This window comes from Budorcas taxicolor, chromosome 11 (assembly GCF_023091745.1).
Source record: "Budorcas taxicolor isolate Tak-1 chromosome 11, Takin1.1, whole genome shotgun sequence".
NCBI lineage: Eukaryota > Metazoa > Chordata > Mammalia > Artiodactyla > Bovidae > Budorcas > Budorcas taxicolor.
In genome coordinates this window covers 49,559,155-49,574,322 of record NC_068920.1, presented here as the reverse complement: position 1 = coordinate 49,574,322, position 15,168 = coordinate 49,559,155, and the positions used below count along the sequence as shown (strand labels likewise).

The window sequence follows — 15,168 nt, the reverse complement described above, 5'->3', positions numbered from 1 at the left end:
AATGAAGGAAAGGTTTAATAAATGGTTGCTTCCTTCCCAGACAACTCCATCCCAATTAAAAACTATTCCTTCACTTCATATTTTTAAAATTATTTTTGGACAAGCCACATGGCATGCAGGATCTTAGTTTCCTGACCAGGGATCAAACCCATGCCCTCTGCGGTGGAAGCATGGATTCTTAACCACTGGACTGCCAGGGAAAGCCCCCACTTCATATTCTTTTGACAGTGAACTCTTCATTTTTATTAATACTAGTGTGCACTTTAAGATTTAGTGCACAGGTTCTAGAGGCAGACAAACAGTCTGAATCCCAGTTTGGGATCTTACTGGTTACATGATCGTCAGCAATTCACTTAACCCCTCTATACCTCTGTTTCCTTAAAATAAGTACAGAGTAATACCTACCCTCATACAGGGGGGTGTTGTGAGGACCAAATGAGGATAAGACATGTAAAGTGCTTTGAACACTGACAGCACATAGCAACAATCGTTAGATGTTATTATTTAGTTCAGACTTCTCTAAAACTTTTTATTGTAAACAATTGTAGGTTGACATGCAGTTGTAAAAAAGCAATGCAGAGATCCTGTGTACCCAGTTTTCCCCATCTTCCACAACTATACTACATGCCACAACTAGGATAGTGACATCAAATACAGACAAGATAAAAAATAATCTCATCAGCACTCTCACCTCCCATCTCTGCCTCCAACCTCCATCCTCTAATCTCTACTCATCTTTAATCCCTGGCAACAACTAACCTGTTCTCCACTTCTATAATTTTGTCACTTCAAGAATTTTACATAAATGGAATCATCAGCGTGTGAACTTTTCAGGTTTTAGTTTCATTCTCTTTTCCTCTTTATTGTTTCCTTCCTTCTGCTTATTTTAGGTATAATTTGCTCCTATTTTTCTAGATTCTTGCAGAGGGAGCTTATATTATTAATCTGAGACTTTTTCTTTATTCTACTATATGCATTTCAGTGCTATAAATTTCCTTTTCAGCACCACTTTAGCTGTGTCCCAGAAATTTTGGTACATTTTATTTTCATTTACTTCAGTGTATTTATTTCCCTCGAAACTTCCTCTCTGACTTATGGACTGTTTACAAGTGTGTTGTTCAGTGTCCAGGAATTTGGAGACTTTCCTGTCAATTTTTTGTTCTTGAGTTCTAGTTTGATTCCACTGTGCTCAGAGAACGCACTGTTTGACTTCAATTCTTTTAAATGTCTTGAGGTTTGTTCTATAGCCCAGGATGTGGTCTGTCTTGCTGTATAGTTCCATGGGTTGTTGAAAAGAATGTGTATTCTGCTGTTACTAGTTGGAGTAGTCTATAAATGTCTCGAGTCCTATTGGTGTTGTTGATGTTTTGAATTTTACTATATCCTTGTTGATTTTCTGTCCAGTCGTTCTATCAATTGTTGAGAGAGGAGTGGTGAGGTCTCCAGCTGTAACTGTGGATTTGCATCTGTCTGTTTCTCCATTCCAGTTACATCAGCTTTTGCTTCACATATTTTGGGGCTCTGCTGTTTGTTGCATATATATGTAGGTCAGCTCCATCTTCTTGGAAGAGCAAGCCTGTTATTATTACGTGCTGTCCTTCTCTACCTCTGGTAATTTTCTTGGCTCTGAAGTCTACTTTATCTGTTATTAATTTAGTCAGTCCTGCTTTCCTTTAATATTTGCATGATACATCTTTCCCTTTTTGAAATTTTCAACCTAATTATTATTTTTGGTGTTTCTTGCAGACGGCATATTTCTAAATATTTAGTTGATATCTTAAATGTAAATGTTGATATGTTAAGGGTTAAGCCTGCCATTTTTCTGTTTGCTCTATTTACCATCTTTTATTTTTTCTGATTTCACACATTACTTGAACATTTTTAGAATTTCATTTTGATTTATCTATAGCATTTTTGAGTGTATAGGTTTTGAAGTGGTTGTCCTAGGTATTACATTATATATACATAACTTATCACAGTCTACTGGTGTAAACATTTTACCAGTTTGAGCAAATTATAGAAAATTTACCTCCCAATATGTTTGTTTATAAAATAATTGTTTTAAATATTTCTTCCATATGCATTTTGAACCACATCAGTGGTCTAATTTTTGCTTCAACCATTGAACATAATTTAGAAAACTTAAGAAGACAAAGAAAACTACCATATCTATCCATGTTTTCCCTTTTCCATTGTTCTTTCTTCCTACTCGATGTTCCAAGGTACCTTCTTTTATCGTTTCCTTTCTGTTTAGAGAACTTCTTTTAGCCATTCTTTTAGGGTAGGTCTTGCTGGTGATAAATTCTCTTAGTTTTCCTTCATATATCTTGATTTCTCCTTCATTCTTGAAGGCTATTTTCAGAAATGCTGGGCTGGATGAAGTACAAGCTGGAATCAATATTGCCAGGAAAAACATCAATAACCTCAGATATGCAGATGACACCACTCGTGGCAGAACGCGAACAGGAACTAAAGAACCTCTTGATGAAGGTGAAAGACAAGAGTGAAAAAGCTGGCTGAAAACTCAAAATTCAAATAAAATAAGATCATAGCATCCAGTCCCATCACTTCATGGTAGATAGATGGGGAAACAATGGAAACAGTGACAGACTTTACTTTCTTGGGCTCTAAAATCACTGCAGATGGTGACTGCAGCCGTGACACTTGCTCCTTGGGAGAAAAGCTATGACAAACCTAAATAACGATTTAAAAGCAGAGACATTACTTTGCCAACAAAGGTCCATCTAGTCAAAGCTATGATTTTCCCAGTAGGCATGTATGGATGTGAGAGTTGGACCATATAGAAGACTTCAGTGAAGAAGAATTGATGCTTCTGAACTTTGGTGTTGGAAAAGACTCTTGAGAGTGCCTAGGACTGCAAGGAGATCAAATCAGTCCATCCTAAAGGAAATCAATCCTGAATATTCATTGGAAGGACTGATGTTGAAGCTGAAGCTCCAATACCTTGGCCACCTGATGCGAAGGGCCACCTTGATGCTGGGAAAGACTGAAGGCAGGAGAGGGGATGGCGGACGACAAGATGGTTGGATGGCATCACTGACTCAATGGATATGAGTCTGAGCAGCTCTGGGAGGTGGTGAAGGACAGGGAAGTCTGGTGTGCTGCAGTCAGACACAACTGAACAACAACAACGTTTTTGGATTAATAGTTCTTTCAGCAAATGAAAGAATATTGTGCAATTTCCTTCTGGTCTCCATGGTTTCGGATAAGAAATCTGCTCTCATTTAAATTATTTTCTCACTGAAGGTAAAGTGTTTCACCGCTTTCAAGATTTTTTTTCATTGTTTTTAGTTTTCAGACGTAGACTATGATTTGTCTTGGTATAGATTCCTATGGATTTATCTTGTTTTGGATTTTCCAAGGCTCTTAAAACTGTAGAAGTATATCTTTTGTCAAATTTGCAGCATTTTTAGCTATTAGTTCTTCAAGTAATTCAGTCCCATCTTTTTTCCCCTCCCTTTCTGGGATGCTTATGAGACACAAATGTTAGAGCTTCTGTTATAGTCCCACTCGTCCCTGAGATTCCATTAAATTTTTTTCAGTCTATTTTCTATTGTTCAGACTGAGTGATTTCTGTTGTTCTTTCTACAAGTTCATTGATTCTTTACTCTGTCTCTTCCATTTTGCTATCGAGTCCATTCTTTGAATTTTTAATTTTGGTTAATGTATTTTTCAGCTCTAAAATTTCTATTTGGTTCTTCTTTATATCTTCTATTTATTTTTTGAGACTTTCCATTTTTTCACTTTGTTTCAAGCGTATTCATAATTGGTTGCTGAAGCATTTTTAGGATGGCTGCTTTATAATTTATACCAGATAATTCTAACACCTCTCATCTCAGTGCTGGCATCTTTTTATTGCCTTTTTTCATTAAAGTCGAAATGTTCTTGGTTCTTGATATGACAAGTTATTTTCAGTTCAGCTACTGACATTGCATGTACTATGCTATAAGATTCTGGGTCTTGCTGAAATGTTCTGTTTTAGCCATCTTATTTTGATAAAGTGCTGAGAGGGGAAGGTGTTACCTTGTTACTGCCTGGTAAGGTAGAAGTCCAGGTTCTCCTCTTAAAATCCACTGACACCTGAGGCAGTAGGGACTCTTCATTTTTACTGGGAGGAGATGGAAGTTCTGGCTCCCCACTAGGCCTCCACTGATACCATCCTGACTGGGAGAGACAGAAATGCCTTTATTTCTCCCTGCATGGCCTCCACTGACACTGCTACAGAGGGGGTTGTCATCATTAATGCTGTGTTGTGGTGAAAGAACTGACTCTTCACTAGGCTTCCTCTGACACACCCCAGCAAGGAGTAGGAAGAGAGGCTCATTACTACCCAGTGGAGACGAAAGTCTCGACTCCCTATCTGGCCTTCTCTGACAACACTCTGGGTAGCTACCTCATTACAGCTGGGTGAAGGTGGAAGTCTGGGCTCCCCACTTGGCCACCACTGGCATGAGTAAGGATAACACCACAGAGTTTTGTTTTTTTTTCTTGGTGTTTGTCTGGAGTAGAGCAGTTATTGGGTAAATGTTTTCAGAACTGCTAGTCTTTCCTAGTTGTGTGGCTATATAGAACAGACTTTTGTTGGGACTTTCTCTTTTGGTCTGCTACACTGGCATTTTGGCTTTCTGGCTTCTTTAGCACCAAATTTAAGATGTATGGGGCAAAAAGAAAACCCAAGGAACTCTCCACTGTGTTGTTCCTTGGGTCTGAGCCAGTTTGTTGTCTTCTCTCCACCTTTCAGAGCCTTTTTATACTTGGTTTGTATATAACTTTCCAATTTTTTCAGTTGTTCTTAGAAGGAATAGGGAAAAGTACATATATTCTATCTTCCTGTAAATGGAATATCTTCTTCTTTGTTATATGAAAAAGGTGATGCTCAAACAAGGAAAAAGAACATGCCAAGGCTACTTATAATTAATAGATTGCTGACTTGCTGCCTGTTATTTTGTCTTCTCCTGCAAGACTGACTTTTTAAAACATGGGTATTATATCTTAAAAAAATTTTTTTTGGTTTCTATTAAAGTACCAATTTCATTTCTCTGTACTCTGTAATTATAACTTATTAATGCTTACTATGTGACAGGCTCTGGGCTGAATGCTTTACATGCATTTTCTCACTTAATCCTTACAAGATACAAATCTGCAATTTGTATTGATCTGCAATACAAATATTATTATTCCCATTTTAAACATGAAGAAACCGAGGCCTGCAAGTAAGTCATACAATTGGTAAGAGTCAGGGCTGGGGTCAGCCCACCAGGATAGCCTGCCTTTGTAGGCTCCCAATAAGTTTTTACCTAATAAAGGATGGCTTCGGGGAAATCAGAGAAAGTTAGCTAGAGTTTGGGTTAGCTGAGAAGACAGAGAAATAAAGCTGAAATATATGACTTTAGTTCAGTTGGTGATGCTTTAGATGGTAGACTCAGAAGAAATCAAAGACACTGCCCAAAATAAGGTTGGATATTTTAATAAATCATTGATATCATCATCCATTAGCTGTGTCCTGTCATTGGAGAGGAAGGATTTTACACCTGACTCTAATGCCCACTAACCAAAAATACAGTATGTGAGCCCACGAGTGCTATTCTTGTTGAAAGAATATAAAGGAATTTTTTAAAACATGAAACCTAGAACTCTAGGCCACAGTCCCTGAGACCCTTCTCTTATTTTTAGATTTTTTTTATATAGACCATTTTCAAAGTCCTTATTGAATTTATTACAATATTGCTTTTGTTTCAGGTTTTGGTTTTTTGACCACGAGGCATGCAGGATCCTAGCTCCCTCACCAGGGATTGAACTCGCACCTCCTGCATTGGAAGGTGAAGTCCTAACCACTGGACTACCAGGGAAGTCCTATTTGGACCCTTCTTTAGTCTTATAATATTAGAGATTGAGGAGAATGTTGAGTGTCTCATCCTAAACCAGGGGTGGTAGATTTCTGGGGAGGGAGAAGTTTTGTCACTGAGGAGTCAGTCTATCCATACGTCCCATAAGTTTTGGGAAAAAAAGAAAATCACTTAAGTTCCAGATATATCACAATGGGTAACAGAAGCAATTCAAGGAAAGGGTTCATGTCCAGCCCCTTTATTTATTTCTTTTTCCTTCAGGGATTCAGAGACTCAGGACCTACCTGAATAATCCCAGTTAGCAAAGTTACAGATGCCACAGAACTCAAGGATCTGTTATAGTTCTCATAGAAGGTTATGTTAGAAAAGTCATCCTGGATGAAAGTTCCCAGTAATAAGTGGCCACTGTTGAATGGCTCTGTCCTCAGGACATTGATTGTCAGAGCACTCACAAGGAAGAATGTACCTATGAAAGAAAACGGTTAGGCAGAGGGTGAGGTTTTAAGTCCAGGTAAACTGACAGATGGTGACAAAAGAAAAGCGCGGTCTCATACACTGTCCTCGAACTGATCAACTTTTCTTATCTGAAAGTGGCCACTGAGAAGTAAGAAAGAGCAGGGAAAAGCTCTCTGTTTCACATACTGTAACCAACTCCGAAATTTTAGATCTTTTTGGCCTAGGTAACAACCTCTTTGTATCAATGGGCATATGGAGTAGGAAGAGAGAGAAACTGGAAATGTATATTTCCAGCTCAGCTACTGGACCTGTTCTTAGAAACGGTGAAAAATGAGATGGTGGAAAAAGGATCAGGAAACAAAGCTAATCGATAATAAGAAAAACAATACCTAAACACTTAAGAAGGCTGTAATAGGTGCAAAATGACATGGAGCTAAACCTGTATCGAACAAAATTTTATTTACTTCTCATATCAACATGAATGCAGGAGGCAAAGGCAAATTTTACCTTTAAATTACCTAACAGAAGCAAAACTCTAGTAGCCCTTGTTATCAGTATTTGGAAGTGACTGTAATGCTCTCTGAGAACTTGGAGTAATTGGAATAAAATAGCTGTTTTAGTGTTTAAATGTAAAATCAACAGATACTAAATTTTAGGAAAGATGTAGAATAGTGTCCTTAAAAAGGCCCAGGTGCATGCCACAGAATGGGATGGAAACTGGACTGAATATACAAACACATCTGGAGAAAACAGTGTGCTAGTCAGAATGGTCAGCGTTGGTTGCCTGGTCAGTTGTTCAGTGTGGAAGCTCAGAAAAAGGTACTTGACTCATGAACGTTGGCAATGCCCTTCTGAGACTGTCAGGGCATTGTGTGGTTTGATTTCTATACACGCTCACCTAGGGGAAGTAATTGTGCTGATCACAGGACTTTCAGTTGGGTCTGGTCTCTGCAACAGTCATTTCGAATTATAAATTAGTAGATGGTCATTTGACTCAGGGAAGAAAAGTGCTTACCCTGTGGGTTTCAGTGTTTTGATTACTATGACAATATTTTCTCAATGTAAATTAATAATTTGATATGATTATTATAAATCAGGTTCATGGAGTATGGTTATTATGGGTTCAGCTGAAAAGTGGATTCATTCTAGGAGTTTTGGCAAAATCATTTCTGGATCGTCTCGGTCGAGGATAATCAGATTCCAAAGTGTGGAAATTTCAACAAGGAAGATGCCTCTTGTCTTTTCATTCCTTTAATAACTTAATGGGCCTGCTTGTCTGGTGGGGATATTAATAATAGCATGAAAGTGTTCAGTTTCTAAAATCTGAACAATAACCCTGTGAATAAAATATCACTGTGACTGATTCATGTCGATGTATGGCAAAAACCACCACAATATTGTAAAGTAATTAGCCTCCAATTAAAATAAATAGATTATAAAAAAAGAATATGCATCTTCTGCCTCTTTTCTTTATCTGTTAAACATAACTTTAACTTGAGTTCCTTAGCAATAAGTAAATAATCGAGATGGAGACTTCATATACTCCTGTGATTTTAGCACTGAACTCACCAATGGACATTTGATGACATGATCCAAAAATTCCATAAATTACTGAAGCACAGAAAGCTGCATAAGAGACATTGAGAGGAGGAATCAGATGCCTTGCCAGCAAACCAAGCATCAGGACTGAAAAGCAAGATAATTTAAGTAAGCAAAGGTGGCCTGGCTTTTTAAAGTCACCTGAAATAAAAACTGTAAAGAATGTTTAAAATAAAAATGCCCCATGTGCACAGCTGAATATGGTAACAGTATCCTTTGGCATACAGCCCTTAATTAGTACTTCTTATGATCTGCTTTGATTTCTAGCTTCTCTTCCCATTTTATCACATGTTTTTACACTTCAATTCTAAATCAGAGGCTTAAACACCTTTCATATGAATCATGGAAAGCAAACATCAAAGCAATAAGACCTTTAATCTCAACAGCTCAGAAGCAGACCATTCTCACCCTCAGTCTAGTATAAGAAGGCCCTAGGGATCCTCCAGGGTTGGAGATAAAGCTAGATGGCAAAGCAAGAATTGTCACACTTAACTGACTTGACTCCAAGTTGGTATGTGTTGTCTTTCTTTCATATGCCAATCACTCCAGCATCTTCCTTCAGCTCCTTCTTCAGTACTTAATTTCTTTTTTAAGAAGCACCATGAGATTTTGGAAATTTTGAGGCAAATGGACTGACCTACATGGTGTCATCCTTTGATGTCTCAAGTCCACAACTCCTGCCCTGAGCAACTCTCTTCAATTTACATCACACCAGTGTGCTCATCAGAAATCAATTATGAGTCTAGTGAGCCAAACTTATTGTCTGAAACAAGCAAGGCTTTTTTTTTTATAGAAAAGTTTAAACCTATACAGAAACAGAGTATAATGAACCCCCAAGCACCCATCACCCACTTCAACAATGGTCAACTCATGGCCAATCTTGTTTCATCAATGTCTTCATTCCTCTCCCATCCCATAATTATTTTGAGGCAAATCCAAAACATTAAGCCATTTCATCTGTAGGTATTTTCAGTATATATGTTTTAGAAAAAGGCCCTCTTTTAAGTACAATACCATCATCACACCTAAGAAACTAATAATGGTTCTTTATCATTATCAAACATCCAATATTCAAATTTCCCTGATTTCTCAAATATAGTTGTACTTGTAGACCACCTGTAAGATAATCTACAGTGACTAATTGGTACTCATGTCCTTGAGTGAGTTTCACCCCTTAAGTGTGAAATAACTTACTTCTTTTTTTAAAATTTATTTATTTTAATGGAGGTTAATTACTTTACAATATTGTAGTGGTTTTTGCCATACATTGACATGAATTAGCCATGGGTATACATGTGTTCCCCATCCTGAACCCTTCTCCCACCTCCCTCCCCATCCCATCCCATCCCTCAGGGTCATCCCAGTGCACCAGCCCTGAGCACCCTGTCTCATGCATCAAAGCTGGACTGGTGATCTATTTCACATATGATAATATACATGATTCAATGCTATTCTCTCAAATCATCCCACCCTCGCCTTCTCCCACAGCGTCCAAAAGTCTGTTCTTTACATCTCTGTCTCTTTTGCTGTCTCGTATATAGGGTCATTGTTACTATCTTTCTAAATCCCATATATATGTGTTAATATACTGTATTGGTGTTTTCCTTTCTGACTTACTTTGCTCTGTATAATAGGCTCCAGTTTCATCCACCTCATTAGAACTGATTCAAAAGGATTATTCTTAATAGCTGAGTAATATTCCATTGTGTATATGTACCACAGCTTTCTTATCCATTCATCTGCCGATGGACATTTAGGTTGCTTCCATGTCCTGGCTATTTGAAACAGCGCTGTGATGAGCATTGGGATACACGTGTCTCTTTCAATTCTGGTTTCCTCGGTGTGTATGCCCAGCAGTGGGATTGCTGGGTCATATGGGAATAACTTACTTCCATTAATAATAAATAGGCTACAACAAAAATGATAAGATGTCACTTTGGGGATTGGGTTGCTAGAAGACTGTGTTTTCTGTCTTTATTGCTCTCTGGCTCTCTTTCTCTCTTTCATTCAGGTCACCAGCTGCCAAAGTTGACTTCAAGCGTGTGTTCCCTACGCAGTCACAGAGTATCTTGGGCTTAGAAGGCTCCATGCTTGGCTTAATGCTCTACTCGGATCATCTTAAAATACTGGATAGTTTTTGAACTAGGGAATCTGCATTTGCATCTTGCACTGGGCCTCACACATCAGTTGTTCCTGCCAGAGGCGATGTTGTGAGGATACTCAAGCAGCCGTATAGAGGCCGATATGGTAGAAAACCCAAACCTGCCAGCAAACGTGAGTAGCCTGGAAGCTGATCCGGCAGCCTCAGCAGAGCCTTGAGATGAATGACAGTTTGACTGCAACCTTATGAGAGACCTTGAGCCAGAGGTATGGCAGGTTTGGGGTGATCTTTAAAAAAAAGTTATTTGCTATTACATGTTGCACTTTCTTTTGTGGTTGTTACACTTTTTTTTTTTTTTTTTACAAACTTTGTGTTTACATCAAATGAAGTCCTCACATTAGTTGATACATCTCTTAAGTCTTTTGTAATTTATGGTTCCCCTTCCACATTTTTTCCCTAAGCAAGTCTCTATTGACTGCAAGTAACAGAAAACCAGTTCAAATCAGCTTGAGCAAAATAGGAAAAATTTTTTTGGCTGAATGGCACAGTTTGCTGGATCTTAGTTCTCTGACCTGAGCTGGACCCGAGGCTCATGGCATTGAAAACACTGAGTCCTAACCACTGGACCATCAGGGAATTTCCAAAATAGGAAATACATTAAAAGAGGACCTCATCAGAGGCTGGAAGCATAACTAAATAGCCATCAGGATTCAGGCAGCTGTTTCCCCATTCTCTTTGTCTACAGGTTTACAGTCTCCTGTTTTGTTCCCAGTTTGGGGGCCTCTATGAACAAGACTTCTATGTATATTCTTGCACATGACTCTAGCAGCATAAGTGGATAAATTCCCTCAAGGTGATACACCCTGAAGCATAACTGATGGGGCATTTAATATATATATATATTATAGATTTAAGTCCTTTGTTGGGTATTCTATGGTTTGCTTTTCAATCTTCATTGTGTATTCTTTTTTTTTTTTTTAAATTTTGGCTGCACTGGGTCTTCATTGTAGCCCCACAGCTTATAGGATCTTAGTTCCCCAACCAGGGATCAAAGCCACATCCCCTGCATTGGAAGGTGGATTCTTAACCACTGGACTACCAAGGAAGTCCTCATCATGTCTCTGAATAAACAGAAGTTCTTAAGCCTTATTTAATTCAACTTTGCAGTTATTTCTTTTTAGGCTAATGCTTTTTGTGCCTTGTTTAAGAAACATTTTCTACCTCAAGTCCATAAAGATATTCTCCTCTATTATTCAAAAAAGGCTTTATAGTTTTGTCTTTCATATTTGGGTCTTTAATCTATCAGGAACAGATTTTTGTGTATGGGTGAGGTAGGGGTCTAAAAAATTGGTTTCATATAAATATTCAATTTATATGAAATATTTTGTTTCACATCATTTTAAAAAAGCCTGTTTCTATAGTGACACATCTGATACAAACCACGCAATGTATACATGTGTGACTCTTCTGTTCCGCTGCCCTAATTGTCCATTTCTATAATACCACAGTGTTTAATTACTTTTTTTAGTAATTAGTAATATTTTGCAATAAATTTAATAATCCCCATTTTATTGTGAAATATATACATAGAAAGTACATTAAAATAGATGCTGAGTTTAATAAATATCTATAAAACAAACACTGATGTTATCACCTACTCAGATCTTTCATTACAGCCCCATCCCTCCCCACAGAAGTATTCATTATTTTGACTTTTGTGATAATAACTTCTTTGCTTTTCTTTATAGTTTTACCACTACTGTACAAATCCCTAAACAATATAGTTTGTCCCACTACTGAAGTTTATATTAGTGGAATTATAATGCATATAATTTTAATTTCTGCTTCTTTTTCTCATTATTATGTATAGAAGCATCTTCCAGGTTGTCATGAGTTGCTTGAGAGAGCTCCTGTTCCTTCTTCTGTGGATTCCAACATATGTAAATATGAATGCTTACTTATTCATTCTACTTTTGATGGACATCATCTTAAACATTCTTGATAGCTGGAGATGCAAATCCTCCTATGGCGTACTTTAAGAGAACTTACATGTTCTTAGAAAATGTTATCTTTCAATTAATTTAGGCTTTTATTAATATTTTTCAGTAAAGTTGTACATTAATAATTTCTCTGTAGAGGTCTTGCACATCATTTCTTAGTTTCATTGCAACTTACTTCATATTCACTATGCTTTGGTGAATCATATTTAAATTTTTTTCCACATTTCATTTCTTGCAGGTATGAAAGAATATAATTGATTTTTATTTACACATCTTGTACCCAGCAACCTTGACAAAATCTTATTAATTATATCAATTTATCTGTAGATTCTTTTGAATTCTCTACATTAAAATAAATTATCTATGAATGATGAAGTTTTATTTCTTTGTAATTGCTATGTAATTTTTTACCCTTTATCTTGCTTGAATACACTGCCTCTGAATTCAGTATAATGTCAAAAAGCCCTGTTTACTCTTTTTAAGGCAATTTTTTTCAAATTTAATTTTATCTGTGGCTGCACTGTGTCTTCATGATGCCCATGGGCTTTCTCTAGTTGGTGTGTGGGCTCCTCACTGTGGTGGCTTCTCCAGTTGTGGAGTACGGGCTCTAGGTCCACGGGCTTCAGTAGTTGTGGCACACAGGCTTAGCTGCCCCCTGGCACATGGGATCTTCCAGGACTAGGGACTGAACCCCTTGCCCCTGCTTTGCAGGCAGACTCTCAACCACTGGACCGCAGGGAAGCCCACCCTATTTACTCTTTACAGCCAACATATGGTGTGAAGACTGAGTCTTTTGAAATGTAGGGTTTCCAATAACTCACCAATACAGGGAAGGTAAGAGAATTTCTTGGCAACAGCCCGAGAACTAAATTGTCTAAGTCTTAGTTAAGGTTAGACTGTGGAGAAATAGAGGGAAACCAAATCTCTAAACTTTCCAAAACCTTAAAAATTTTTTAAATTTTGAACTAAGTTTACACTTATAGAAAAGCTACAAAGATAATAGTGTATTTCCATATAATGGGAAAGGAGTATGTCAAGACTGTATATGGTTATCATGTGAAATGCTGGGCTAGATGACTCACAAGCTGGAATCAAGATTGCCGGGAAAAATATCAACAACCTCAGATATGCAGGTGACATCACTTTAATGGCAGAAAGCGAAGAGGAATTAAAGAGCCTCTTGATGAAGGTAAAAGACAAGAGTGAAAAAGCTGGCTTAGTACTCAACATTCATAAAATGAAGATCATAGCATTTGGTCCCAACACTTCATGGCAAATAGATGAGGAGAAAGTGGAAACAGTGACAGATTTTATTTTCCTGGGCTCCAAAATCACTGCAGATGGTGACTGCAGCCATGAAATTAAAAGACACTTGCTCCTTGGAAGAAAAGCTATGACAAACCTAGAGAGTGTGTCGGAGAAGGCAGTGGCACCCCACTCCAGTACTCTTGCCTGGAAAATCGCATGGACGGAGAAGCCTGGAAGGCTGCAGTCCATGGGGTCGCTGAGGGTTGGACACGACTGAGTGACTTCACTTTCACTTTTCACTTTCATGCATTGGAGAAGGAAATGGCAACCCACTCCAGTGTTCTTGCCAGGAGAATCCCAGGGACGGGGGAGCCTGGTGGGCTGCCGTCTATGGGGTCGCACAGAATCGGACACGACTGAAGTGACTTAGCAGCAGAGAGTGTATTAAAAAGCAGAGACATTATTTTGCTGACAAAGGTCCGTCTAGTCAAAGCTATGATTTTTCCAGTAGTCATGTATGGATGTGAGAGCTGGACCATAAAGAAAGCTGAGCGCCGAAGAATTGATGCTTTGGGACTGCGGTGTTGGAGAAGACTCTTGAGAGTCCTTTGGATGGCGAGGAGATCAAACCAGTCAACTCTAAAGGAAATCAATCTTGAATATTCACTGGAAAGACTGATGCTGAAGCTGAAGTTCCAATACTTTGACCACCTGATGCGAAGAGCCAACTCATTGGAAAAGACCCTGATGCTGGGAAAGATTGAGGGCAAGAGAAGAAGGGGGCAACAAAGGATAAGATGGTTGGATGGCATCATCGACTCAGTGGACATGAGTTTGAGAGAACTCTGGGAGATGGTGAAGGACTGGTGTGCTGCAATCCATGGGGTTGCAAAGAGTCAGACACGACTGAGCAACTGAACAACAATATATGCCTTACCTGCTGCTGCTGCTGCTAAGTTGCCTCAGTCATGTCCGACTCTGTGCTAGATCCCTTTAATGTGAATACTGTACATAATCATAGTATAATTGTTTGTATCAGGAAATTAACATTAGAAAATAACTATTAACAAATACTTTACTTCAATTTCAGCAGCTTTCCCCCTAATTTCCCTTTTCTGTTTCATAATTCCATCCAGAGTTCCCTATTTCGTTTAGCTGTTATTTCTCCTTAATGCTAATATCTGTTATTAGTTCCTCAGTTGTTACTTGTCTTTTTTGATTTTGTCACTTTGGGAGAGTATTGAGCTACTTTGCTAAATGCCCTTCAGTTTGGGGTTGAGCTTCCCTGGTAGCTAGGCTGATAAAGAATCTGCCTGAAATGTTGGAGACCTGGGTTTGGTCCCTGGGTTGGGAAGATCTCCTGGAGGAGGCCATGGCAACCCTCTCCAGGATTCTTTCCTGGAGAATCCCTATGAACAGAGGAGCCTGGTGGGCTACAGTCCATGGGGTCCCAAAGAGTCGGGCACGACTGAGAGACTAAGCACAGCACAGGCTCCTCATGATCACACCAAGGCTAAATGCTTCGGATGCGAATACTACAGAAATGACATTATGTCCTTCCTAGTGCATTATATCACAGACTTGATGATCTCCAGATGTCTTACTATTGGTGATGACAGTACTGATCACTGGGTGAAGGTGGCTGCTCCCAGGTTCTCTATTGTAAAGTAGTGGAGGAGTTAATAACTATCTTGAGGAGGATATTTGGAACTATACAAGTCCTGGTTTCCCTGGTGGCTCAGATGGTAAAGAAGCTGCCTGCAATGCAGGAGACCTGCATTTGATCCCTGGGTCGGGAAAATCCCCTGGAGAAAGAAATGGCAACCACTCTGGTATTCTGCCTGGAGAATCCCACGGACAGAGAAGCCTGGAGGGCTACAGTCCATGGTGTCACACA

The 15,168-nt window shown here is 38.7% G+C and overlaps 1 protein-coding gene across 1 annotated transcript in view; it reads right to left on the bottom strand.

The window, feature by feature from the left end:
* SLC26A8 (solute carrier family 26 member 8) overlaps positions 1-15,168 on the bottom strand; it is a 73,043-nt gene that overhangs the window by 47,338 nt on the left and 10,537 nt on the right. Inside the window, exons 3-4 of the mRNA XM_052649154.1 lie at positions 7,893-8,009; positions 6,152-6,333 (exon numbers count right to left, since the gene is read on the bottom strand). Of these exons, the coding sequence (XP_052505114.1) occupies positions 6,152-6,333; positions 7,893-8,009 (299 nt within the window). The remainder of the gene's footprint in view (positions 1-6,151; positions 6,334-7,892; positions 8,010-15,168) is intronic.